This window comes from Rasamsonia byssochlamydoides (assembly GCF_041956645.1).
Source record: "Rasamsonia byssochlamydoides strain NRRL 3658 unplaced genomic scaffold VTN77scaffold_121, whole genome shotgun sequence".
Taxonomy (NCBI): Eukaryota; Fungi; Ascomycota; class Eurotiomycetes; order Eurotiales; family Trichocomaceae; genus Rasamsonia; species Rasamsonia byssochlamydoides.
In genome coordinates this window covers 301-27,443 of record NW_027192504.1, presented here as the reverse complement: position 1 = coordinate 27,443, position 27,143 = coordinate 301, and the positions used below count along the sequence as shown (strand labels likewise).

The 27,143-nt window shown below is 50.2% G+C and overlaps 8 protein-coding genes across 8 annotated transcripts; 4 read left to right on the top strand and 4 right to left on the bottom strand.

The window, feature by feature from the left end:
• Positions 1 to 202: 202 nt before the first annotated feature.
• VTN77DRAFT_1321 (uncharacterized protein) lies at positions 203 to 2,230 on the bottom strand (the record flags this gene model as incomplete). The annotated part of the gene is made up of 1 exon (XM_069417040.1): positions 203 to 2,230. The coding sequence occupies one exon, from the start codon at positions 2,228 to 2,230 to the stop codon at positions 203 to 205; it is 2,028 nt and encodes a 675-aa protein (XP_069272999.1).
• Positions 2,231 to 5,623: 3,393 nt separating this feature from the next.
• Positions 5,624 to 7,243, top strand: VTN77DRAFT_1320 (uncharacterized protein; the record flags this gene model as incomplete). The annotated part of the gene is made up of 1 exon (XM_069417039.1): positions 5,624 to 7,243. The coding sequence occupies one exon, from the start codon at positions 5,624 to 5,626 to the stop codon at positions 7,241 to 7,243; it is 1,620 nt and encodes a 539-aa protein (XP_069272998.1).
• Positions 7,244 to 10,804: 3,561 nt separating this feature from the next.
• Positions 10,805 to 11,914, top strand: VTN77DRAFT_1319 (uncharacterized protein; the record flags this gene model as incomplete). The annotated part of the gene is made up of 3 exons (XM_069417037.1): positions 10,805 to 10,984; positions 11,063 to 11,207; positions 11,292 to 11,914. 3 exons carry the CDS (start codon positions 10,805 to 10,807, stop codon positions 11,912 to 11,914), a joined length of 948 nt encoding a protein of 315 aa, XP_069272997.1.
• Positions 11,915 to 12,899: 985 nt separating this feature from the next.
• On the top strand, positions 12,900 to 14,499 carry VTN77DRAFT_1318 (uncharacterized protein; the record flags this gene model as incomplete). Its single annotated transcript, XM_069417036.1, has 3 exons — positions 12,900 to 13,251; positions 13,347 to 13,855; positions 13,927 to 14,499. The coding sequence occupies 3 exons, from the start codon at positions 12,900 to 12,902 to the stop codon at positions 14,497 to 14,499; spliced, it is 1,434 nt and encodes a 477-aa protein (XP_069272996.1).
• Positions 14,500 to 15,174: 675 nt separating this feature from the next.
• Positions 15,175 to 17,194, bottom strand: VTN77DRAFT_1317 (uncharacterized protein; the record flags this gene model as incomplete). Its single annotated transcript, XM_069417035.1, has 4 exons — positions 15,175 to 15,739; positions 15,797 to 17,013; positions 17,113 to 17,129; positions 17,185 to 17,194. 4 exons carry the CDS (start codon positions 17,192 to 17,194, stop codon positions 15,175 to 15,177), a joined length of 1,809 nt encoding a protein of 602 aa, XP_069272995.1.
• Positions 17,195 to 17,619: 425 nt separating this feature from the next.
• On the bottom strand, positions 17,620 to 19,992 carry VTN77DRAFT_1316 (uncharacterized protein; the record flags this gene model as incomplete). Its single annotated transcript, XM_069417034.1, has 3 exons — positions 17,620 to 17,867; positions 17,942 to 19,825; positions 19,878 to 19,992. The coding sequence occupies 3 exons, from the start codon at positions 19,990 to 19,992 to the stop codon at positions 17,620 to 17,622; spliced, it is 2,247 nt and encodes a 748-aa protein (XP_069272994.1).
• A 913-nt stretch (positions 19,993 to 20,905) lies between these two features.
• VTN77DRAFT_1315 (uncharacterized protein) lies at positions 20,906 to 23,418 on the bottom strand (the record flags this gene model as incomplete). Its single annotated transcript, XM_069417033.1, has 3 exons — positions 20,906 to 21,770; positions 21,826 to 22,244; positions 22,294 to 23,418. 3 exons carry the CDS (start codon positions 23,416 to 23,418, stop codon positions 20,906 to 20,908), a joined length of 2,409 nt encoding a protein of 802 aa, XP_069272993.1.
• Positions 23,419 to 24,050: 632 nt separating this feature from the next.
• On the top strand, positions 24,051 to 26,892 carry VTN77DRAFT_1314 (uncharacterized protein; the record flags this gene model as incomplete). The annotated part of the gene is made up of 7 exons (XM_069417032.1): positions 24,051 to 24,072; positions 24,129 to 24,190; positions 24,260 to 24,536; positions 24,593 to 25,218; positions 25,267 to 25,543; positions 25,595 to 25,675; positions 25,724 to 26,892. The coding sequence occupies 7 exons, from the start codon at positions 24,051 to 24,053 to the stop codon at positions 26,890 to 26,892; spliced, it is 2,514 nt and encodes an 837-aa protein (XP_069272992.1).
• Positions 26,893 to 27,143: the final 251 nt, after the last annotated feature.

The following is a 27,143-nucleotide window of genomic DNA, read 5'->3' as shown; positions in this document are numbered from 1 at the left end:
TTTCTTCCAGAATAAGACAAAGGGGGGAAAAAAAGAATAGAGAGAGACAGATACAGACAGGCAGGCAGACAGACAGAGACAGAAGACAAAGGAGAGGAGAGCAAAACACAGAAAGCAATCTGGCTATCGAAAACTTTGGGGGTTCATTCCATTCCAGTCCATAGAGTCATAACACAATGGTCTGAATACAGCGACACACGTCTCAGTAGAGCAGGTCAAGGTCATCTCGAACCAAGTAGTCGTAGTTCAAGTCACGACGGAGAGGAGGCGGCTCGTGAAGCGAGAGCCTACGGTTCAAGAGACGAGCCTCGTGCTCCTTCACACGATACGCAAGGGCCCGTTCCTGTCGCCTCAGATACTCTTTTCTTTCCTGCAGCAGTTCACAGCGCCGTAGGCTCTCTTCTGCTTCCTCCCGAAGGCGATTCTGAAGAATATGGTTTTGAACAACGCGTTCATGTTGCCGCTGACGCTCATATTCTTTTTCTAGTCGCTGTTCGCGAAGCTTCTCAAGATACGCAAGGTCATCAACGCCAGGGATCGGATCGTGCAAGTCCCGCAAGCCGTATTGAATCACTCTGGGAGGAGCGCGCTGAATGGAATAATAATGCCGAGCCCTGCCTGGCTCCCGATGCGCCCGCAGGCTACTCCCTGGAATGACATCAATGAAACCGGTGGAATAACGCTGCCGACCGTCCTCGCTGGTCTTTCGGGGCTGCTTCCGGTAGTGGGCGCGGTACGACGGCTCGTCTTTCCTCGGCTTCGAATGTCGTCGTTGACAGTGTAAACTTCCTCGAAGATGCTGTGATCTCTCAAAATTCTCCTCGGGCGGGTCTTCGGTGGCTGAACTATCCTCATCCTCTGGAAAACGTATAGAGTCATCATCCTCCACACTGCTGGAGTCCGGGGTCCATGGCTCGGGTGCCGGGGGTATCTTGGGAGACTTGGAACTACGGAGATCCTCGTGTAAAATCTTGGGCGCGCTCATGTTGGCCTGCGGCTTCCGAGGTTTCTGAGCGGACTCATCGAGCCAGGCTGGAAACCGCATATTCGGATTGCCAGGTGATTGTGCCGACGCATATACAGCGGCACCTCGGGGATGCAAGGGCTTCTTTTCCCCCAGGGCTTCGACGCCTACAGACGCTTTGGGACCGGCAGCACCCATGTAATCGGGCGTCATCGCAGGTTGACCACCAAAGTGCGCCTTCTGCTGCGGCGGCATGGCTCCCATCATCGGTCTCTGCCCTCCCATCATGTATTCTTGACCAGACCTGTGGAGTGGGTGTTGACTCTGTGGATATTGACTCTGTGGATGTTGATTCTGTGGGTGCTGATTCTGTGGATGTTGACCCTGGGGATGTTGGCTCTGTGGGTATTGACTCTGTGGATACTGAGTCTGCGAATATTGTGGATATTGACTCTGTGAGTTTTGACCCTGTTGGTGTTGGCTGGCAGTGGCCATCGAAGCTGGAAAAGCACCTTGGACTGGTCCGCGTCCAAACTGTGCGCCCATTCCAGGGGTTTCAAGGTTACCTTTGGACTCCGGATCAAGAGTCCCGTTCACGTCTTTGGTAAAGGGACTTCTGATAGACGACGATGATGAAGAGCTGGCAGACTTGGAAGAGAACTCCGGTCGTAGTTTTCGCATAATCACGATAGTCACCTCGGCGATCTTAACTGCCCGGGAGGCCTCCTTTTTCCAGTACTTCCTGGCTTTCGCAGATTCACAGGTCCATTGGAAGCGAGGGTCCTCTCTTTCGCAATCCCTGATCAAGTCATCCACCTCAGCGCGGAGTCTCCCGGGAACCTGATACAGATATGTAGCTGACGTTTTCTTAGTATCCCGGAACTTTTTCTCTAATGCGGCTGAAGTGTCGGGCAGTTGCGTGCAGGTGCAATTTGGTTTTTGGCCATTCCCAGGCTCCTCGAGGCAAATTTTCCATTTCTCGTAGAGAGGACTATGGGCATTGCCGTCCAGCGGCGGGAGATATTTGGAGGTATTGTCTTGATCCACGACTACCGTAGTTTTTCCGGCAGCATAACCGTCCAGATGAAGCTTTTCCATTGGGTTGATGAGGCCTTCATCACCAATTGGTTGTCCCATGGGCCGGACGCCGCTTGGTATCGATTCTTGAGGGTACCCCTGATGGTGAGGGACAACCTGAGGGGGCTCGTTAGGGAATTGATGAGGAAGATGCATCGGAACAGGAGGCATCATGTTGCGGGGATCCATGGTAACTGCAAAGGCCTGCAAGAGGCTGCTTGCGCAGTGAAACCCGTCTTGATGACGAGATGAAGGAGTAAAAGGCTCCCTCTTCAACCTCTGTCAAGCTGGAGTTATGACAGCAATTGAAGGTAAAAGACAGGAGGGCGAGGGTTGAGAAAGAGATCAGTATGCAGAGAGTGAGCGGAGGCTAAAGATATGGTAGAGAACAGCAGAGACAAGGCTGAATAAACTGGCGTCTTGGTTGTTGCAACTAGAGATGAGAGCTCCAACAGCAGCTAACTATCATGCTCGATATGACGGCGTTGGGAAGGAAAGAAAGCGGGGTGTGCCGTGGATAAATACTTCCTCCCTAGCCTCTCAGCCTTGTCTCGAGGACTCCGCAGCTTCTTGTCAGCGAATACATGAAGGAGGGTGGGATGGGCATGGTGGCAGCCTGGGACTGTTTCACAGACGGGTTCTAGTGGTCGTCCTGGTGGCATTCTTAGGATGATAGGGACGATGAATATTGCTCTTGGATGTTTGTAGCCATGACAATGGCCTAGAAAATAGTTTTCTGCCTTGAGCAACATCCTGGTTGGATGGACTGTACCCCGGCGGATGCAACGCCCGAAGACAAGTCAAGGAGTCGACCAACGGTCAGATCGGGATCGTATTGGTCCTTTCTACTGCAACTCGTGCAGCTCACACGCAGAGGCTTTGCCCGACAAACAAGCGGTCTGAGAAAGGTCATGTCACGAACGGGACGGGAGTAAATTGCCTGGAAGACTGGAGGGCCTGGAGACAATGGCTCGAAGATCCCGCGCTGTATGGCTTGACTAGCGTAGAAGACGATCAGATGTCAACGCCTGGAGCCAATTGGGTTGTGCAGCGTGGTGCAGCTCCGTCCTCCTTTGCATGTAGCATCTTAGATTGTCGCGGTCCAATCATGCATGAAAAGGAGCAGTCCGGGGGCCTTTGCAAGAAGACTAGCAACGGAAGGTGCGGTTATGAAGAAGAAAGCGCGGAAGTCTGAAGAGGAAGGAGCCTAGCCACAGAGGGGCTCAGTCAAGCCACAGCATCCCCGCTCCTTCTCCACTCCCCGGTGGCTGTGGCAGCCTAGAGGCGCTAGAAGTTGAGTCATCGACCGGACCAATCATGCACTCGAACTACTCCGTACTTCGAAGTCAGCCCGATATCTGCCTGCTTCCACCTTCAAGGCGGGTTGAAATATGTTACATTCCATATGGATGTACCTGATTGATGCCCACCTAGAGATTTGTATCTGCCTAGTATTATTTATAGATGTCTCTAATGTCATGCAGCCGGTTTACCGGTTAGCAACAATCTTCTGGCCCACTTCCAATGGTTTACTATCTAAATGCCCGACGGCTTGCTGCAGCCGGGCACAGCCAAGTTCACCCGGGCGCAAACTAGACGATATAGGATATACCTAATGAATACCTGATTGTTGCGGCTATATATTGACGCAAGTGTTATTAGCATCCTATCATTGTTGATCTTGCTCCTCCAAGTATTATTTATGCTCGGATGGACAGCCTTTTATTCTTAATTGTTTCATCCGTTCCCAGCCGTCCCCACTCCCCAAATGGTTGTGATGACGCCATCTTGGGTCAGTGTCTCCCGCAGAACTGAACCAAGCTTTCAAGGCCTTGGATCCTGATTTTCAAACTCCAGGGAAGTAGAGCCGAATCTGGATATTGTACCCGCCCGCTCGTTGATGTATGTAGTGGACCTGTTTCTTCATACCAAACACCATCGCCTTGACGTCGTCAAATACAAACATGTCCTGACAAATAATGAAGTCGAATAGCCATAATACAGGGTTCCCATGCCCTTAAGTGGTTACATCCGGGACCAGACATACATCGCCATCCACATCCACGGTGCGGCGACGAACTTAATTCATGCATATTTTTCTCCGAGCCTTATATAGACTACCACCTACTTGCATAGCCACATGCATCCCTGCTCCTGATGGTTTCCCTGTCTGGGTAACGTATCACCAAAACTGCTCAGAAAGATGGGGCGATGCCCTTGCATGGGAAGAAGATTCCTATCGGTATGAAAACAGCTCTCCAAGTGTGAACACTCGACAAAGATGTGTTGTGGATCATTGGTCCAAGTTTCACAACATGTCGACTGGGTGCTTATGCCTAGCATTTTGTCACAAGGCCTGCAGGACAATGGAAAAGGGGAAAAACCGGTCTCAGAAGCAAGGTCTTCCCTTTGACTCGTCATCTTTTTTTTAGTTTGTTTGTGATCACTTTGGATTCAAGATTTTGCCACCGTTGTTCTCATTTAAGACCTATGGCTTGTCAGGTGCACACACATACACACAGCCATGTGGCACCTGCCACGGTTGTCCAACGATAGGGTTACAGTGTTCTGTACTAATGCATAATGTGTGGTGGCTCCAAAACCGGTGAGTTGAGCCTCATCTTGAGGTCCTCTGCAACTTATTCAAGTGAATCTATTCGGTAAAGCCCTGTCTGCCAAAAGCATCGCATCCATAGCTAGTCAAAAATTCATGAGAAACTTCATTTTGTTCTTTTCTGGATGTTGTCCTTAGGCAACCAATTTGGCAATCACCACCGAAGCCCGAGCCTGATCGATTGAGGAAGCTGCCCCACATCCCCGGGTCCATCGATCCACTGCCCATCGCCACACGAACCGTTTTACCCCAATTTACGGCGGATCCTTCACCCGCACCGGTACGCCTTCGTTGCGGAATATGGGTATTATTTAGGTAGTACTCCGTACGGAGTATTTTACGAGAAGATCTAGCACTGGCAGTCAAGGCACGATTTCCAAATCACCGTCCTTCAGCTGTCGAATCCAAAGACTGACTGGCACAGGATGCTTCTCTTCAGAACACCAGGGTCCCGTCCCTGTTTAGCAGAGACATTATTGTCATCATGGAGCCAGGGCGAGAATTTCTTATCATGTTTTCCGCCCTAACCAGGTTGCCAATCTATTCCGAAAGTGGCAGCTGTGCGCGCTCAGAGAATTTTTATTCCACGAGCAATCGATGTGTCCTTTTTATTCCCTTATCTCCATGGTGGCTTGGTGCCTAATATGGACTGCACTGCTACTGCGATAGTGGCTTCTTAGATCTTTACCATTGACAACGGACTGCTAGCTCGGATCCTTGGGGGGCAGCCCTCCGAAGCGAGCGTCCTGGCAGATTTTGCACACACATTCCCCTCCTTGCATCGTCTCTCCTGATGCCCAACGAACCTCGCTCATGAACTCCCAAGATAAATTACAGAAAGCACTGTTGCGTGAGAGACCTCCCTAACAATCACCACCTGGGGATTATTAGATCGCGATCAATTGAACTGCGGAAAGGAATGATCTGGCCGTAGGCCAGAGATCTCAGCCAGCTCTTTCTCTACAGCCATGGAATGCAACGACATGGACGATCTGCCCGGTACTTCGCGCCTCCTCGACCAAGGGGACATTGTCATCTCTCCACCGCCAACCAATTCCGCCAACGACCCGTTGAACTGGTCCAAAACGCGCAAATACTGGCATGCTTTCCTCGTCTGCTTCATCACTGGTCTCACGGCGGCTACCTCGAACGACGCGGCGTCGGCCCAGTTTGGAGAGAACGAGGAATTGGGCATCTCGTATGGTGCGATGAACACTGGAGCGGGTGTGCTGTTTCTCGGAATTGGTTACGGCACGCTCCTCTTGTCTCCTGCCGCATGGCTCTGGGGTCGGCGGATCACCTATCTCTTTTGCTTGACTATGGGAGTCATCGGCGCAATCTGGATGGCGAGGACCCAGACCACGTCGGACTCGATCTGGAATCAACTGTTTGTAGGGGTCTCTGAGTCATGTGCGGAGGCGAATGTGCAGTTGTCGCTCTCCGACCTGTTCTACGAACATCAACGCGGCACCTTCATTGGAGTCTACGTATTGGCCACTAGCGTTGGCACCTACCTCGGACCGTTGATTGCAGGATACATCGCCGATAGCAGCTTTGACTGGCGCTGGATCGGATGGTGGTCCGTCATTATATCCGGTGCTACCATTGTCGTCTGCCTCTTCACCCTCGAAGAGACCATGTTCGACCGCTCTGCCTATCCAAATGTCGGAGCTGTCCACAACGGATCAAACTTCTCCACTCATAATGGAGAACCTGAACTGGGATTGATTGAAGGGAAGGCCCAGCCCGCCAAATCTCTGAACGAATGTGTTTCCAATGACCCGGCGGTTTCATATGATCCGCCTGATAAACCAAAGACTTATCTCCAACGGATCGCCCTTATCACTCCGGCCCCTAACCTCGTGGGGTTTGGTTTCAAGCAGTATCTAAATCGACTCTTCCATATGTTGCGTATTTTCTCTTTCCCGGCAGTCATCTTTTCAGGAGTCCAATGGGGTGCGCAAGACGCTTGGCTCACTTTCTACCTGACGGTCGAGGATGATAACTGGAGCGGTCCGCCGTGGAACTATGGCGATGTTGGAGTCGGCCTGATGAATGTACCATGTCTCATCGGTGCCGTCCTCGGCTGTTTCTACGGCGGATATGTGTCCGACAAGTTTGTGATCTGGATGGCGAGACGCAATGGCGGCATCAGAGAGGCGGAACACCGCCTGTGGCTTTTGTTTCCTTTGGCCGTGATCAGCCCGCTGGGAATGTGGCTGTTTGGCATTGGCACGGGGTACGGTTGGTCGTGGCCTGCGCCGTATGTCGGTCTTTGCTTAATTGGATTTGGATGGGGCTGCACAGGGGACTTGAGTATGGCCTACCTGATGGACGCGTATCCTGAGATGGTCCTGGAGGGAATGGTCGGGGTATCGGTCATCAATAACTCCATTGCATGCATTTTGACTTTTACAGCGGGGTATTGGCTCGACGCCCAAGGCGTGCGGAATACATTCATCGTCATAGGCGCGTTGGACTTTTTCTTCGTCATGACGACGGTGCCGATGATGATTTGGGGAAAGCGCTGCCGGCAGTGGACCAAGGAGAGATATCTGGATTTTGTGCGAATCCGAGATTCTCTCTAGGTCTGTCTCTGAGATGTGTGTTTATCACAGCTAGAGATGAAGAATTTATATACACACACACATATATATTGGCAAATTGCATGCTACAGCAGATATGAAAATGAACCATAGGATATCAGTCTTGTTGGATATTGGATCAATTGGATCGTTTTTTCGATCTTGAAATGCAGATTGGGACATAATTCGACAGGGAAATGCAAGAGAGAAAGACACCGCGTAGAAAATACTGATGTGTACAAACTCAGCTACCACTGCAGAGACTTCTTGAAGCCCCAATCCTCCCCCACCGACTCCTCCGTCGTGCCTTCCTTCCGCAGGTTCTTGGGGGCACACATCACCTCGAAGAGTTTCTTCCCAAACCGGTTAAACGCCGAGGCGATGCCGCCGTTTGCAATCAGTTCTCTTTCCATCTGACTGAGCTGGAAACCAAACTGTTTCCCTTCACTTCCTACGGTTATCGTCCTGGCGCCGAGATCTACGGTGATGTCAGTCGCGTCCTGGGCGGCATCGTAGAATGCTTCGTCAGTAATAGTGATCCCTAACAGGCCCAGGTTGGGCATGTTGCGGGCGAAGATGAACGCGAAGGATTTGGCGATAACGAAGCGGACTCCGCAGCCTACATCAAGTCGACAGTTTGGTTAGCATGACTGATATCGTTCCATGGTTGGATGGACTTTCTCACCTAACAATGCAGACACAGCCTGCTCACGAGATGATCCACAGCCAAACGCTTTTCCTGCCACGACGACATCAAATCCCTCTTTCACCCGGGTGCGGAAATTGGGATGAGTGTATTCCAGGCAATGGGCACCGATTGCTTCGTTCGTTTGGGAGCTGACAAGGAACTGCGCCGGTGCCAGCTTCAAGAGCCATTCCCCAGGGGATCGGTTAGCCGTTTGCTGTTCTTCATATTGTTTCAGGGATACAAACTTACCGCATCTGTGTCTATAAAGTCCCCTAATCTCTGCACTTTGCCTTTAATGATGTCTGACGACTCGGAAGTTGCACGAGCTTCTGGTATATTGTCGCCTGGAGGAGATACAGGTACAAAAGAAGTTGATGTTGGACCGTTAGATGGAGCATTCTCATCTGGCGATCCACCACTGGGCTCCACATAGACTGGACCGTTATTACCATCATTTTTCTCAGTCACGATAGCAATTTGTGCTGGGCGAGTGGAAGACGTTTTGAGACGGTTCCATTGATCAATATCCACGGCATCAATCAGAGGCTGAGGATCAGTGATCTTCATATCAAAAGATGACGCTGCTACGGTTGCTGCTGATGCAATGTGCCCAATTGAGCCTGTTCGATCACTTGTCAGCCTCAGATTGTAATAGGTACCCAAGTTGCAAATGACCAGAACTAACCCTTCCCCATACGATTCTCAAAGTTTCGATTTTGAGAAGAAATCCACACTTCTCCTTCTCCCGCGCGATCTGCTGACATCCCAACACAATAGCTGCAACCGGGAACTCCTATCTCGAATCCAGCTTTTTCGTAGATGTCGGTGAGCCCCAGATCGCGCAGTCGCCGGAGAATGGGGAGCGAGCCGGGCACGACTTTCCTTTTGCCCTTTTTGACCGGCTTCAAGCCTTTCTCCAGACCTTTTTCTAAGACCAAAGCTGCTAGGATGAGATCTTCTTCCGCCGTGGTGCACGCCCCGATGAAGCATCCATCCAATTGCAGGCCTTCGAATTCGGTCACCGGGATCACGTCGTCGGGATTCGGGTATCGAGCTATGAATGAACACACTTTGGAGAGATCAATTTCATAGGTTTCTGCGTATTGGGCGTCCGGGTCAGGCAAGAAATACATCGCAGCTTTTTTATACCGTGGGGACCGGCGTCTGTTGACAAAATTGTAGGTGATTTCATCCGGGACGAAGATGCCAGTGATTCCACCAAATTCCTGGAAGCATTATGGTTTAATATCATTGAAGAAGGCAGAGATTGCGCACTAACCGTTGTCATATTCGATATGGCGAACCGAGCGTCACAAGAGAGATATTGGAGTCCTGGACCAGTGAACTCGACAACTCTGTCAGAGGCAACAGTGTTCCTTTTGAGTTCCTTCAGAATGTAGAGGATGACATCCTTCCCACCGATGCCTGGACCGGGAGAGCCAACAAGACGGATATTCACGCATTCGGGGACTTTGAACCACGTCTCCCCTGTGATGAGCGGCATTGTCACGTCTGCCGCTCCGAGGCCAATAGCCAGACATCCCAAAGCTCCGGAAGAGCAAGTATGAGAGTCGGAACCGATAACAATCATTCCTGGCTGTGCTCGTTCACGATAGAACTCGGTGTGCATGATGGTATACTACAAGTTTGGTTAGATGTCTAGTACTGATCAGGGCATAGTTGGGAGAGTATGGAGGACTAACGTTCATTCCCTGATACTCCGTCATTTTGAAGACACGTTTGGCTCTTTCGCTGGCATCAATTAGTCTTTTAATCTGAGGCAGATCCTTGACTCGAGGATCCACCACATGATCCCCAGCCAGCCAGAACCGGTCATTGCGAAAGATTCCCGGTTTTCCAAGCTGGTTGTATGTTTGTTCCATACCCTGTGTACTCATCAGGATGAATCAATCGAAGCCCACAACTGGCAACATAAACATACTGCCCAAGAAGCCTCAGAGGCGATCACCCAATCCACATCCACACGGATCATCTCTCCCGGTTCGACGTATCCCTTCTTCTGGTCAATGACATGCATGGCAAAGATCTTCTCTGTCAAGGTCATCCCTCTGCGTCTCGGAGGGCGGCTGGTTAACGGTTGAGGAGGCGACTTGGCCCGGTCCACAGAATTGAGGGATTCCAACCAGGCAGACAACAGGAACAAGATCTCTGATTTTTGTTCCGCCGTTAGGTTCTTCTCCTGAGGATGCAGCCCTAATCCACCCAGCTCTTTTGGCACGGTACAGATGGAGAAGACATCGGCGAATGCGCCTGACTCGCGAGGGTATCCTGATTCATCCAACGTCTTGATCATCTGTTGTATTTGATGAAGGAGATTTGAGCCGTCAGGGTGATTCTCTAGAATAAGAATTCAGTTGAAGGCCTTAGCATCGAGAGAGAGAATCCTACCGGGACTGCCATTCTCCGACTCGTTCGACGACAATCGAATATTCCTCACTTGCTCGATCAGGTCGATCAATTGTTTCGAAGCGGGAGCCGTCACGCCGGTGCCTTCGCTCTGTTGAGACATGATGATGTTCGAAGGTAGGTGTAAGGTATATAGAGTGTTGATCCAAAAGCGTTCTGCAGTTCAATCTCAATTGCCGTGAACTTGAATAAAAACGGTGACAGTCAAATGTAGAATCAAGCTATTAAATACCAATACCGATTGCTTACCATTGTAGTCTTTCAAAGCCGGTGATCATCATCATCACGTTGAACCTGTTCGGGCCGTCATCGGCGAGATTCGCCCGCCGCTTCGGCAATGGCATTCTTATGAAGTACAGTACAAATTACATAAAAGACGTACCTCAGACGCAATTAATCTTCTCAATGTGTCTTTCAAACGATCCATTGCAGCAGAATATACCGTGATAATGGCGTCCGCTGTCAGCAACAACAACAACAACAACAACAACACAGCCCTCCAACAGCCCGCAGTGGCAAAGCTTCGTGCTCTCCTAGTAGATAGGAACAATATCATTGTCTGCCCTGGAGTATACGATGGCTTCACGGCGAGAATTGCCCTGAGACAGGGGTTCGATTGCTTATATATGGTACGATCCGCCAAAATTATATGAGTGCAGTTTCGAGATCAACAATTATTGACGAATTGTTTGTTTCATACTATCTAGACAGGAGCAGGAACTACAATGTCGCGGCTAGGAATGCCAGATCTGGGAGTGGCCACGCTGAACGATATGAGAGACAACGCTGCGATGATCGCGGGTCTGGATCCATCGGTGCCTTTGATTGCAGATGCGGACACCGGATATGGGGGTAAGATATATTCGTGATATATCCAGCGTATCTCAGCAAAGAAATGGAAAGACTAACGTCTCATGTATATACGTACACATACAGGCCCTCTCATTGTCGGCCGCACCGTCACTCAATACATGAGAGCCGGAGTAGCTGCCTTGCACCTTGAAGACCAAGTCGTCACCAAACGCTGTGGACACCTGCGCAACAAAGAGCTGGTCCCAGAGGAAGAATTCCTCAGTCGAATCCGAGCAGCCGTCAACGCGCGCGCCCAAAGGCCGGGGGACATCGTCCTCATTGCGCGTACGGACGCACTGGAATCGCTAGGCTACGACGCCGCAGTGGGCAGACTGAAGAAGGCGCTCGAACTGGGTGCCGACGTCGCGTTTCTGGAGGGCGTCACCTCGAAGGAGCAGGCCAAGCGAGTCTGCGAGGATCTGGCACCGCACCCGGTCCTCTTCAATGCCGTGCCGGGAGGAGTCTCTCCTGACCTGTCCGTGAGTGAAGCCAAGGAGCTGGGGTTCAGGATCATTATCTTCCCGGGACTGGCGCTGGGGCCTGTGTATGAGGCCGTCAGCAACGCAGTCAAGCAGCTCAAGGAGAGCGGGACTCAAGCGCCTGCGAAAGAGGGGTCTGTGAGGGACATTTTCACTGTTTGCGGTTTGAGAGAGGCGGTGGCATTCGATATTGCTGCTGGAGGGGGTCTTTATTCGAAGGGTGTTTAGTTGTGTACCTAGGTAGTAGTTAATGAATACCTAAGGTTCATTTAGTCATTATGAGCATCTATATGTAGTATTCATACGCATACTCAATGTATGGCACATCTTCAATCGAAAAGAATTGTTCACTGAGACGACAGAGCAAGCCATTGATGGTGTTGTACCTAGGTAGGTTAGAATGCAACGTTTGTAGGTCGTGTGGAATGGAACTTGGCAGGTATATAGATCGACCTAAGTACTAGATACCAGGTTCCTTCCAAGGTTGTACCTACCTAAGGTAGGGCTGAAGTCAACCCTGACCGACACCGGGCCGACAGCGGGATATCAACTCCCTGTCGGACCGTCTACGGGGATGTCCTTGTTGCCGTCAACAACAAGACCACATGAACTGAGCTGAAAGTGGAAGTCATGAACAAAAGACCTTGCCTGTTTACTTATTTACTTTGATTGTGCCGTATCTAGCTTTGTTTATTTTTCTGTCATCCAGGGTACATATGCCTTTGACGATTTACCTACCCAATGAGGAAATGTGCTCCTTTTGTTGATTTATTTATGGAAGTCCAACAAAAGCAGACAGGACTAGGAGCCAGGGTTCTTCTTCCCTTTTATTGAGTTGCTTGTATAGTACCTACTACAGTTCAGTACAAAAAAAGGTCTTTCTTCTTCCACACAAAGCAGCACTGCTTGTCTCCTGTCCAGATATAGTTATTGTTTCCTGCCATACAATGAATCGAATTCATTGTCTAGACTGGCCTGCATGGTCATTGTCCGGTTTCGACATGGTCTTCAAGGGAGTGGATGCTAATATGTTGGTGAGAGAGCATCATCAGACAGATAGACCAGACAATGGCAAATCCTACATATATATGGATTGAGCATATAAATACCTGAATGCCGTTCAGAAGCTTTCTAGGAGATGAAGCTCGTTCCTTTTCTAGCTGACTCCGACCAATCTATTCTGTTGATAACATAGACTCGTCTCTCGGCAAACATGGATAGCAAGTTCCCTCACGAAAACGAAAGCATCCTGAAGATCAAATACATTCTCGATCCCAAGTTAGGCGGCGTTCGTTTCCCTCACCTACACGAGGTCTATCGGGATCGAGTGCCGGACACCATCACCACTCACGAGGCGTTCTCCCGATGCTCTCACGTGAAGGCAATCCAGTCCGAAGATGGGGGGACTTTTACTTGGGTTCGATCCGATGAGGAGGAGTACCAGATGAATGAGGCTCCGGAGCCCTTCAAAGCGGACAATGTTAGCGCTGTGAAGATCGCTTTTAAATCTGCTTGTAGTTATCTTAAGGATCGGTTTGATATTTATGGGTGTCTTGGGAAAGGCAGTGAGTAATACACACGTATATGCAGGCGAACCAACTGACTCTCCTCTCCAAACCTGTCATATTGAATCAGAAGCTGACAGGGGAATTTCTTGCAGCTTACGGAACGGTCTTCGCGGCTCGTAGCAAAAAAGCTCTCCTTACCGACGAATTCAAACACTATGCCCTGAAGGTGACCGAGTACGACACATTGCGCAAGTCCGAGATCACCGGCACGAGGAAGGAAATGGGTCTCTGGAAAGACGGAGCCACCGGCGAAGAGCACTATCTGCCCGAGGAGGCGGTCATCATGTTGTTCCTGGGCAAGTGTGATCGGTTCCCCAAGATCGATTCCGTCTATACGCATGGGCCCTACTTCACCATCGTCATGAGTTCCGCCCTCGATGGGGATGACCGGATGAATGCCGATACGCCTACTGAGTATAAGGAAAGATATCGCGCATACAACGGGCACAGTATGTTTTATGAAAAGAAGACCCTGTTGAACGAGATCCAGGTCTGCAAGGTGGCTTCGCAGATCCTCGAAGCTATGATCTATCTGCGGGATATGGGCATCGCACATGATGACCTGAGCCATTACAACTATCTTATCAGTGAGACGTTGGATGTGAGTTCCCCTTTCCCACAGTTCCTTTCCTCACTCAAGAGAAAAAAGAGACGCTAATTGTTCTGTCACAGGTCCAAGTGATAGACCTCGGTCTCGTCTGGATCGGCCTTGACGACTCGGAATGGAATCTCCGAACCTGGACCATGGTCCCCTATCAGGAATACCTCCTCAGTCCGGAACTAGCCATCGAGCTTTCGAAGCGATACTGGTGGCAGCCCTGGCGCAAAGGCCAGCAATGCAGGGCCCATCTCCCGCACGACGGCCGCGTCGAAGACGCGTGGAAATTCGCCTGCATCGTCCACGAGCTGCTGCACGGGTACGCGCCGTGGGAAGACCCCGACTGGGACGAGAGCATCGGCGGCATCCGCGAGTGGCGGCGTGCTGACCCTGCCAGGGCCAGCGTCGCCATGGACAAGGTCTGGTACCGGCGCTACCGCGTCATCAACGAGGAGTTCCCCATCGACGAAGGGCTCTCGCAGGACTGCGTCGATGTCCTCCGCGCCATGCTCCAGAGGGATCCTGCCAAACGGCCTGACCCTAGGGCTAGTCTGCAGGACCTGTCTTCGTTTCCGTGGTTCCAGGGGCAATGGGTCGATCGGGGGCCATTCGAGCGGCCGAAACCGCGAGAAGGGCATACTTGGTAGGCCTGTCTTCAGGTGTGCTGCATTCCTTGTAGTTGCTGGGAGGTAAGGTCAGACCGATACATTTGAGATGATATGGCTTGCGTCTATATGGTTGGAGTTGACAGTTACATAGTTACCTGTTTGGTTTTAGGGTCGGTGACAAGTGAGTATCATTGATTCATCAGCATGAGGCATTATTCGAGGCTTGTTTTTGTTCTTCTTGCATTGAAGCATGGAATGGCATGGACTCAGCTGAACTGGACTGGTTGGATCGTTGGAATTGCGTTCATTATCCTTGCAAGACGTTTTAAAGAGATCTAATCTGTGAATGATTGATTAATCTCCTTCCGAAAGCATTGGTTTGGAAGATACCCTGTCACTTCACTCACCTTGATAGATAAAAGAGATAGAGATAGGCTTTGTAAGGAGAGGCATAGGATACATACTCAGGAGTGCACCTGGTTTCCTTTACCTTCTCTTTTTCTCATTCCGGTGATACCTATCTACCTAGTCCATCTACCTACTTACCTACCTATACCTATACATGTACATAAACACCGTGATATGAACCTTTCTCTCTCTCTCCACCCGGGAGATTATAGATGATAGGGGAACAAACAAACAAACAAAAAAGAAAAAGCAAGAACGGCCATATTAGCTAGATAACAAGACAGACCAGACCGTTCTACCAGGTATCTACCAGGTATCAAAATTGCCAAACCCTCCCCGTCCAGCCTGTTTCAGTTTCTTCCGCACATGCTCTGGCTCCGGCTCCTCATCGTCAACAAATTCGACGATCTCATCCTCTTCGCCACGAGAACCATGAGCCTGAGCAGCAGCAGCAGCAGCCTCCTGCTCGGCCAAGGCCGCTTTGAGGTACTTGCCCACGCCTCCTAAATCAGAAGAGGTATTCTTCCCGCCGTTATCGAATAGTCCTCGAACGCGCTTCCCTGTCCAGGTTATTTGGTCGTCGTCACCACCACCTTCTTCCCGGCGAGCTCCATCGCCGCCGGATTTCTTCGCTGCTGCTGCTGCTGCTTCTTCCGCCTCTTGGCGTTGCTTCATGAATTCTTCAAAGGGGTCGACGAATACCGTCACGTCTTTGATTCGGATATCGGTTTTTGGTCTATTTGTTACCGGGTCGACGGGGTCAAGCTCCATCTTATTCAAGGTCGTTGATGACGGGGTGGGATCGTCGATCAGACGGCCGAAAATGGTGTGTTTGTTGTTCAGGTGAGGGAGAGCACGGTATGCAATGAAACTGTTTTGAATTAGTAACACAATTCAAACTTGTAAGGAAACGGGTCGTCAAACTTACAATTGACTGCTGTTAGTATTCTTGCCCTTGTTGGCCATGCTGACTGTTCCTCGTGCGTCGTGCTTCAGAGGCCCCTCGAACTCATCGTCGAAATTCTTCCCCCAGATGCTCTCGCCGCCTCGGCCCGTTCCCGTAGGATCGCCGCCCTGGATCATAAACCCCTTGATATTCCGATGGAAGATGACATCCTTGTAGTAACCCTTCTTCGCCAAGTGGATGAAATTCCACACGGCTTTGGGAGCGTACTCCGTGTGTAGTTCCAGATTCAAATCTCCCAATGTCGTTGAGATGCGCGCGTAGCCTTTGATCTTCACCCTGCCCCGTTTCAGCATGTACTGTTCATCCGTGAGCAGAGCGAGTTCGGTGGCCGTGCGAGGAGTCAGGCCAGTACTCGTGAAGGATGCCGCTGTCATTCCGGTCGTATGTCTGGCGGCGTTATAGGGGACAGGTTTTGAAGCAGTCGAGCCGGATGGCTGCTGCGAGACAGCTTTCGTCAGCGACTTGGCATCTTTGCCAGGCGCTTTGACGCCGGCCGAAGAGCTTTGTTGCTGCGCATTCCTCTCCGCACGGGCTCGCGCGACCGCCTCCTTTGCTTTGATGATTTTCGCAGAACTGCCCATTGCGTCAAGGTTGAGGTTCTTGGTCGGATCGTTCCGTTCCCGCAGCTGCTCCTCCGTCAAGCCACTCTCACCATCCTTCAGATACTTGAACTCGCTGAGATTCCGGGATTCGACATTCTGCGGATCTTGCAACGTGATAATATCCTTGCGGCCGAATTCCTGGTCTGACACCAGATCTCGCCACATCTTGGGCTTGATGTTGAGCCGCTCGATGGTATCCCAGGAGAAGACATTCCCCGACGGGCGCAACGCGACGATGTGCGTATTATCCGTGAAGGCCTTGAACGTCACCGGGTCCACGTATTCGCCGGCCTCGTTCTTCGCGAAATTGAGCTTGATGAGATCTGAGCTCTTGAGCGGCGTCCCATCCACCGGGTTCGTGCCATGCTTTTTCAGCCAGGGAAGGATGTTCGTCAGGTCGAAGATCGTCCCCGTCGGGGTGCAGACTGGGTGCGTGAAGGGTTGGAGGGAGAGCGAGCAGAAGTTGAATGGTAGGCGCTTGAACGAGGCGTGGGCACCGCCCTTTCTGGCCTTCGCGACGCCAGCGCCAGCGCTGGCCGAGTATGCGTCCTCAGACGCCCATTCGGAATGGGTTATCTAGATCAAGTCTGTCAGCTGACGTGCGGATTTCAATGCGCGGGGGGGAAAGAGAGGAATGGATGTAGAAGGCGAATCGCGAGAACTGTGGCCACATACGTAAAGCTTATCAGTTCCTGAATCGGGAATGTTAGTCAAAGTAATAGCATGTCGATGCGCGAGTTGACATACCTTTCCCCATTCTTCCAAGTCTTTATTCTTTTGTGGTATGTGCAGTTGAGAGCTGTTCGACTTTCGCTGTCGCGCGAGAGCTTGCCTACATCATCGTCGAATATCACGCTAGCCGTTTCGGGAATACGCGGGTCCAGGCAGTTGCCAGTATGCTGTAGACACTGTACAAATTTACTACAACGTAGAGAAATTATAGTTTGTGTAATGATAAATAGATAATGAAATTAAATGAATCGAGCCCTAACCCTCTAACAACTTTTTATATCATACAGGACATGAGTCGAATAACAATAAACGTGCAATGCTCAAGCGTTTCCCCTTCCACCTGGTATCTAAAAGTACAACCGAAAGAGATGCTCATAAACCTGCTCCATTCCCGAAAATAAAATACCAATAAAAAATAAAAACGACGTATGCTGAGAATATTGTTGAAGTTCATGCCGCAGCAGGTTGGTATCGCAACGGCACGACCCAGCGATTCCCAAAATCGACCCCGTGACGGCGGCGAGTTCCATATTTCCTCCATACAACTTGGCTGATGCCAATATCGGCGACTGACAACTGCCAAGAACTGCCTTCTCCTGACAGCAATGCTTGCATGACGCCGGTCTTGGGCGCCGCGAGGCAGACGACCGATTTTGAACTGACGCAGAGACGTGCTCCTTGGACAATGGTCACATCACCTAGGGGGCTCGACGGTTAGAGTCATTGCACACGTTAGAAAAAAAAAGACATTCACAGAGGCGTCTGTACTTACCACTAGAAGCCGAAATCCCCGAAGGAATATCAACCGATATGACATCCAGATTGCTCCGGTTGATCCAAGATATCATCTCAAACGCCGTAGCCTGATCATCGCTTCGCAGATCTTCGAAAGAAATATGCATGCCAAACAACGCATCCACAACCAGATCCGCAGTGAAATCGGACGTCGAAAGGCGCGCCGAAAGTTCCTCCCATCTGAAAACACGGCCTCCTATTTTCTTGAAAATCTCCAGTTGCTTGCGGCAGGTCTCCAATAATTCGGTCTCGTACTCGAGACCTAGGACGCAAAGAGTCACTCGATGCCCTCGGTTGCGGAGATGACGAGCGGCAGAGATGGCCCTTCCTCCCGTCCGATGGTTACCTGTGAGGACGAGCACGGTCGGTGCTGCAGTGTCGCTAGACAGCTGGGCGACAGCTGCCTCTGCTATGCCTCGTCCAGCATTTTCAGTAATCATATCTTCGCTCAAACCAAGCTCTGTAACGGCTAATTGCTCAATCTCGAGCATCTGGAGTGGGCTTACGGTCGGGCAGCTTCGATTCGTAGTCGTCAATCGCAAGGAGCCGGCAGTTGCGCTGATGGGCCCATTCATCGGCGAGGCCGACACAGACTGTTTACCGGGGAGCGGACTCACGCCCCGGGACGAAGAAACCTGAGTACGAACAAGCTGTGTTGTTATCGAGGTCTGGCTCAAGACACCGCTGCCCTTCCTGGAAGACTGGGCTCGTGTTGATGCTTTGGACCGGTCGCGTCCCGAGTAGTTTCCATTGCTGAATTTGCCGTCACTTGTTTCGCTATCAGTCTCACCAGCCTCGCTGTTCCATTTCGGCGGCGGACTGTCTAACACATTCTCCGACCAGTGGAGGTTTTTGCCGCCATTCGTCCCTGGCCTCGCCGGCCGTCTGTTGAAGCTCACCAAGCGCTCCTCATCCGCAGTCGTGTCGTCATTGCGAATTTCGGCAAAAACACGTCTCTTGTCGAATTTGGACAGATTGCCCTGGAAATCGAAATCTCCCATTTCCTGGATATCTGTCGCGTCTTCGGTTGCCCACCCATTGGGATCTTCAGCATATGATTTCCGATTCCTTGCTTTCCGACGCTTTCCATAGTCCGGGGTGGGAGATTCCTTCTGCATTGGTTCCACAAATGCTGTCTGTCGCCAGCCATTTCCCTTCAGATTTTGACTCGGAGTATCCTCATTCTCATTTATCGTATCGAACGGAACATTGGCCTCCTTTTGTCCTTTATTTCTCCCTCCACGTCGGCTTCTTTTACCAGTGTATTTCACTGGTGTTTCCAGAGGCGCCGCTCCCTTCCTTCCCTCGGGCACAGGGCTTTGCAATGCTTCTTCTTGTACATAATCCGACTTGTCTTCTGCTTTGGTTTCCTCCTTCAAATTGATTTTACTGAAGGGCTCGGTCAAAGTTGCGGTCGCCGCAGAATCACGCGTTTCGGAGGCCCGTGAAGGGTACACTGTATTGGAAGGGGTCGGAAATGTCTGCGTCGCTTGAGAAGAACCAGTGGAACTTCCTATATTCGTAGTTCGAGGCACATTTTCAACATTGGTTGCGAGCGTTGTCAAAGAGGCAGTTTGAGGTTTGGATTTCTGAACAGGCTTTGAGAAACTCAAGATTGCGGGATCGACAAAAGGTTGATGCGATGTCTGTTGCGCGGCCTGAGCGGTAACTGGCTGACCGGATTGAACAACTTGCGGCTGGACTTGAGGAAGATTCTCATTCTGCTGGACAGTAGAAGTGGTGTGAATGTGATCAGCTTCTGGCTCGTTCCGTGGCTGACTGCTAGACACCTCCAGGTCCGCTATTCCCGGGGCATCGATATGATACAATGGAAATCGCTGACCGTTCCATAACAGTGTCACTGGCTAGCTGTCAGAATTGAGGGTTTGTCAGTGTTTCCAGACGGCACATACCATCCTGAAGTGTCAGTCGTTGCCCAACGACATTCGCTACTGTTCCCCGAATTTGTGCGTTCGGCGGTGTTTTCAGAGTGACCAGAACTGTGTAACCGATGAAGTCGGAAGCCATGTTTGTGAGAGAATCATGCAGGAAACGGACCGATCTGTGAGAGGAGCTTAGTAGCTACATTCTGCAAATGAGTATGGACGGTGTCTGTACTGTGTGGGGGGAACAAATTAACAAGTTCGCTCGCAGGTGATTGTGCCTTGGTGAAGTTTCACGCTGTAACAGAATAATTGCCGGATAAGGGCTAATCGCTGGATCACATGACATATCTTATCGACAAGCCCCACCGACTGATAAGCGAATTAACTTCATACTAAGGCAATCCCAGTTTGCTGGACTCGCTTGAAGAGAACTTGAAGAGAAAGAGAAAATACATGTCAATTATTACCAACAGATGCCTATGTCAGGGACTTTGGCCGCTAGCATTTTTTATCTCCTCTCCAGATGAGCCCTCGATTCCTACCTATATAAGGCTTCCGAGAATACTATCTGAGCAGTCTCCTCTGTACAGTTGCTATATAAAACTTCTTAACGGTACTTATTATATTCCTTACTGTATTCCTTATAAGATAGTACAGATTAGGCTTACGCAGGTATCCAAAAGGTAGGCAATACGTGATGGCAGATATGGAAGACAGATGGTCGTGTATCTGACATTTAACCCATCCCTATTCTCTTGTCATATAGAGGAAACGGGCACAGTTACTGGTCAACTGCCCCGTAGATTCCCAAATATAATATTATTACTTCAAACTCATAATCCGGAGAAATCCAGAGAGCTGCCAAATGAGCGCGTCTAACGTGCACAGTTTATAAGACCACGACTGATGGAGCTGGCCTGCAGCGAGTTGAGTTTCTAAATACTATTATATACACAGCGGTAGATTAATCGGTTAGGAACCGATAACCTCACCTAGAAGCATAAGATGGAATCTCCAGTCATTGAACCTCTCGACAATGACCCTCACAACCCCTACTAAGCACACATGTGCTCGACATCCTCATCCGGGAAGTCATCAAACTCATCGCCGCCTTCCCGGTGACCGTTGCCAGGAGCACCTTTTGTTTGCTCTGTGGAGCCCTTGGATTTAATCACAGAGTTGATGTTCACCAGATTTTTGTAAAACTCAATAACTTTCGGGTGCACCATCACTTTCTTGGGATCGAACCCGGAAACCTGGAGACCCTCTTGAGAGGTTGCACGGCTCAGCGCAACGTACGCCTGACCTTTCTCGAAAACCCGACCCAAGTCAACTTTAACCCGTTGCAGAGTCTGTCCCTGAGCCTTGTGAATTGACAAAGCCCATGCAAGAATCAGGGGTATTTGTTGACGCTGGGCTTGGACTTCACCATTCGGCAACTCGATCTTCCAGGTTTCTGGCTGACAAAGTAGATGCCTCTCAGTCCCATCCGGTTGTACGAAGCAGACTAATGGCCATTTGCGGCTGGTGGAAATACCACCCTCTTTCTCCTTATGAGCAAGCGCCCTGATTCTCTTCCGGGTACGGTTTGCTTTCTCCTCATCACTCAGGTCACCAGCATCTGCGATATAATCGTCCTCGTGTGTCCTGTAATAATCGAAGGTTGTTTCGTCCATGAAAGCAACTACTCGCCCAAGTGATCCATTCACAAGAGTGTCCTCCATGTTCTTGATGAGCATGACTTGAGCACCCTTTTTGAGTTGGATCACCGGGGGAGCCATGCAGTTGGCCAAAAGCTTATCACGAATCTGGGTGTCTTGGATCGACCCAGAGTCTACTGCATGGAAAGTCATTACTTCACCTGAAAGCCTGCTCATCCGCAATGAATTCGCGTTATCCACTTCTGCACGAGTCGGAAAACTGAGGGGTGTCATTAATCAGCCTTTTCGAACAGAGAAGGAAAACTGGGTCTTACAGTTCGGTGGCCTCTAGAGAGTCATGGAAATTCAGCGGACGTGAGAGCTTCTTAAAGGCTTCTATGGTACGTTGGCTGATTTTCCCTAGCCTCATCTCATTCAGCATCGCGGCAAATTCGGGGTCTTTTTGACGGAAGACGTGTGTTAAGAGGACCGTGTGCTGTATACAGGTGTTCCAAGTCGCCGCATCAAAAGCGAACTTCGCTTCACGATTGGATGACTCCGGTACAGGCGGCAGCTGGAAGAAATCCCCAGTCACGACAAGCTGGATACCTCCAAAAGGACGCCCATTGTTTCTTATCCGCCGTGCGATCTCCTCCAGCTTGTCAAAGAGGTCGCCATCCACCATTGAAACTTCATCAATGATCAAGACCTTGGTCCGCAACCAACGATTCCGGGCCTTCTGATTCTTTCGGATCTGGTCTTTGTTAGAGAGAGTCTCCAAATCGGCTATGTGGGCGCGTCACCTTTTTCACTAGTTCCTGCGCATTTTCCTTGCCCAAACCAATCCCAGCAAAACTATGCAGTGTCACACCTTCGATATTGCAGGCGGCAAGACCAGTAGACGCCGTAACCGCTACTCGGTCTGGTTCTCTTCTATACTTCTCACGAAGCTTCTTGATGATCTCTCTCATGAGAACTGATTTACCAGTTCCTGCGGATCCTGTAAAAAATATGCTTTTCCCCTTGTCGACGACGGCCTCCAGGACACCACGCTGTTCGTCGCTAAGGAACAACGAGGCGACTCTTTCGGGCGGACGATACATCCGAGGCTTTTCAACATCCTGTTGTCGCTTTTTATTTTGTCGCCGAAGTTCTTTCTGCTCCTCTTTCACGGCGCTCGCCGTTTTGTTCCATGGCAAAGCAGGTTTCGCTTGCGCAGGGGTAGTCGGATTCTGTTTCACTTGTGCCGGAGCACTCGTATTATTGCTACTATTATCCGATTCATTGTTAACCCACGGTAATGTTCGACGTTTAGGTGGTGGGGCGAAGTGTGATGGAGGCGAAGACGACCAGGGGATCGGTACACTGCTGGATGGTACTGGTTCTGGAGGCAATTCTTCCACTGGCGGCAGCTCAGGATACTTTACATCTTCCTGAGAGGTGGCCTGAGCGGACAATTTCTGACTCGATGAACTGGTTGCGGCAGACGAGGGGTGAGAGGGTTTTGGCAATTCCGGTACTGTCGGTGTAACTTTCTTCGGCGGGGGAAGCGGATCGGGGGCCTCGAGGTCCAATTCATCATCATCGTCGAAATCGTTCTCGTCAAAGTACACGGCACTATGAAGAGATCCCAGAGTCGACTGTCCGGCATTAGCCATTTCAAACTTCCGCTTGGCTCCGGCGACGGGAGCCGCAACTTTCGACGTAGGCGGAGCACTCGTGTTCAATCGCGAGGTGTTAGGTTGGAGCGGCTTCGCAGGCCCGGGATGGTCCTGTACTGCTTTCTTGAACATCGCCGTCGCCTGGTGTTCCTCCAGACCTTGTGACGATGTTGAAAACCGAGGAACCCACGGCGTTGCTGTTCGAAAGCAGCAAGTGGACAGCTGAATTAAGACCAGACCCCGCTTTTTACTAGTAAGAAGGGACATAAAAGACCGGGCCAGGTCTTGATACCGCTAAACAAGTAGAGAAAGAGTGTGGATATTGAACGAGTGTGATTATCAAGTGCTTGGTGGTGCCGCTCTCGATAGGAGGTTAGGTACTTTCGCGTGTTGACGGTGCGCGATAACGCGACAGGTCGGATCACGTGATGATAATCGTACATTCAACCAACCCACGAGTTGCTTCCACAGAGAAAGACGGGAATTCAAATGGGAACATTGCCTGGAATGCAATAGGCCTAATATACCGAATAGGAGTAATGTCCATAAGAGATATGTTCGCTGGTCGAGAGGTGCCTCCTTACAAAGTTATTGTATTCAGCCGCAGGTGGTCATTGGAAGGATAGCGCTAGTACAAGTAAATTTCCAGTAAATCACAAAATTATTTAATACGTCTGAGATCATTGGCTACAAATTCCAGATAAACTACATAATTACGTCTCCTAGATTCAATCAGGTCTATTTTAGGCGAGGCCATTCCCCGCCATTTACTATCACGTGATATCGCGTTCACTCAAACGCGCGTAGAGCGGACAAGATACCTTCGAGAAGCAGACCACTCGAATCCGTCTAGCAGGCGCACGAGGCGCACATATCGAAATTATCTATAACGATGAAGAATGGCAGGTGGGGTTGTGAAGAGTGAGAATAGCTGCAGCGCCCCTGTCTAGATATTGAATCTGCTGACAAGACAGAAGACAAGGAACACCCACTCGCAGGGGTGGTCCTCTGCTTCACTTCTATCTTACCAGAACAGCGAGTAAGTCAGATATAGGGCGAAAGCTAGAAGTATTATGCGATTGCTGATTGTTATTCTGCACGCGTTTAGTCCGAATTGGCTGAGATTGCGAGCCAGATGGGAGCGACTCATAAATTCGACCTGACCTCGGACGTGACACATTTATTAGTTGGGGAGACGAATACAGAAAAGTACAAATATGTGGCGCGAGAGAGGAGCGATGTTGTTGTCTTGCTGCCACAATGGATTGAGGCTGTCCGACAGTCATGGATGCAGGGCGGAGACACAGACCTGAAGGCTCTGGAACAGCAGTACAAGCTTCCAACTTTTTACGGCCTTTCGATCTGTATCACTGGCTTTGAGGACAGTGAGTTGCACGCTCTTGGTGCAATGGATGACCTGGATACTGATATCACAAAAAAGTGTCTTTTAGGAATTACCTTCAGAAAACAGCAATCGCGAACGGTGCTGAATTCAGGAAGGACCTGACTAAAGACGTGACCCATCTAATCGCCCGCGAGCCAAGTGGCCAGAAGTATAAATTTGCGACACAATGGAAGATCAAGGTTGTGAGCGTGAAATGGTTTAATGACAGCCTGGAGCGCGGTATGATACTTGACGAAAGCCTTTACGATCCTCTATTGCCCCATGAAGAACAAGGTATTGGCGCATGGAATCGTTCAGCACCTCAAGTGTCTGCAAAGAGAGAACAGCCAGAAAACGCCTCAAATCCCCGAGCTCGCAAACTGCGCAGGGTCGCAAGCAGCAAGTTGGGTGATCAAAATGAAGGAATATGGGGCGATATCATGGGGGGTGGATTTGAAGTCGCAGAGAATGGGAATTCTGACACTACACATCCCAAAACTGGAAATCCTCCGCCTGGCAAGGCCAGACCAGTTATCCAGGCAGTGAAATCCTTTGCCAGTGACACGACAGTGTCTGACCAGCGGGACCGTGGTCTTTCTGTTTCTGACGAGAAGCTTCTTGACCAGCCTGAAGGTTTTCTGCAAAATTGTTATTTCTTCATTCATGGATTCTCCCCCAAACAGGTAAGTATGGATACTACATCTGTGTTTTCCTCGCTCATACATGTCTAGGCGGATGTATTACGCCATCATCTTACATTCAACGGGGCACGGATTGTCAATTCTCTTAGTGAATTCTCGAGTCCTGATATTCCAAAGACGGGCCGTGGCCTTTATACTATTGTTCCTTACAAGCTCCCCAGATCGGAAATTCCATCGACGGATGATATGGCCTTTGAGTGTGAAGTAGTCACAGACATGTGGCTGGAACGCTGTCTGGACTCAAAGACACTTGTTTCTCCGGAGGCTCATGTCACGAGTACACCGTTGCCGCGATTCCCCATTCCAGGTGAGTTCCGATATCATTGCTCGTCATAAGGCAGTTAAGTAACAGGTCTAGAATTTCATGGCATGAGAATCTGTTCCACCGGATTCGCGCGCATTGATTTATTGCATTTGTCGAAGTTGGTGAATATAATGGGTATGTGCCTGTTTTTTTTTTTAGGAATCTTAAGCTGACTTTCTGGAGGTGCTACATATGAGGAATATCTCACACCAAGTGTTTCTGTCTTAATATGCAACGATCCACGGACTGCAAATCCAGAAAAGTTGCGACATACTTTGGAATGGGGTGTTCCTACGGTCTCTGCAGATTGGTTGTGGATCTCTGTACAGACAGGCCAAAGAAAACCTTTCGATCAGTATCTCGTTCAAAAGCCGGCTTCGCAGAACAGCAAGGCAGAACAGAAAGCCTCGAGTCTGTCAGATTGTCGAAGTAAGCAGCCAACGGAGTCGAGATCTAAGGAAGAGGTTCGCAAAGCCCCGGAACGAGGAGTGGTTTCCAAACCCGAATCGATTTCAGTGTCTACGAAGAGTGATGTCTCCAACCCGCCATCTGCCAATGGACATAAGGATGCGCCTAAGGATGAACCGATCAATCCATCAGCGGATGGTCACAATGTGTCGAAGCCACGTTCTCCTAGCAAAGGGCTAGATAGTGGAGAAGCTTCCACGAAACCTGTAAGGCAGGAGGAAACAACTCAAGAAGCATCGTCTAGGAATAAATCTAGAGCCCTGGATCTGGCTGTCAGCGGACTTCTCCAACAAGTGCGGGCTTTCTCTCGCGCATCCAGCAATTCCGGAGGTGAGACTGGCGAGCAGCAACAACCTGTGAGGAGGCGAAGGCCGCTTCTCGGAAGGACAAATTCTCATTCCTCGACACGCACGGGCCCTACAAAGGGAATGTCCCGCGCTAGCTCGGTCGATACACTCAACGAAGACGGGTACGGCAGCGCTGTCGATAGCGTGGATACGGATACCAACAATCACAACTCATCTAAGCACCCTACCAATACCCGAGGACAAAGCTTCAACTCCATCCTGAGCGGAGGCAAGGTCAACCACTACATCGACTCCCCGCTCTACAAAGACGTAGACCAGGAGGATGGAGACGCTCCAGCCATGACACAGCTAAACTACGAAGATCCGGACGCGGTTGCGATGCGAGAAGAATTAATGAGGCATGGGGGGAAGAGCAACACCGGCGACAACAGTAAGGATCCAGCCAAGCAAGTTACGACGGACCGCACGGTTCTAGGCGACATCCCAGCGCTGGAAGATCTTGAAGAAGGATGGGGAACCGGAAAGCGAACAAGACGGGCAGGCAAACCCAAGGAACCCGACAACAATATTTTCTAATTTTTTTCGGTGATGTTTTCTCAATCGTCATCCATGTCATATATACCCTTCTACACGGAGCATTCGTTGCCTTGCAGACGGCGTTGGTCTATCAAGCGGTTGGTTCTCGGCTCTTTGATTTGTCTTCTGCATAGCTAGGACATGGGAATAGATATCGATATTGTCATGCACACGGAGAACGGGAATGAATTAATGAGGTTGCTCACTCTGTACAGAGCACATATATATATATACGCTTGGTATCCAAATAA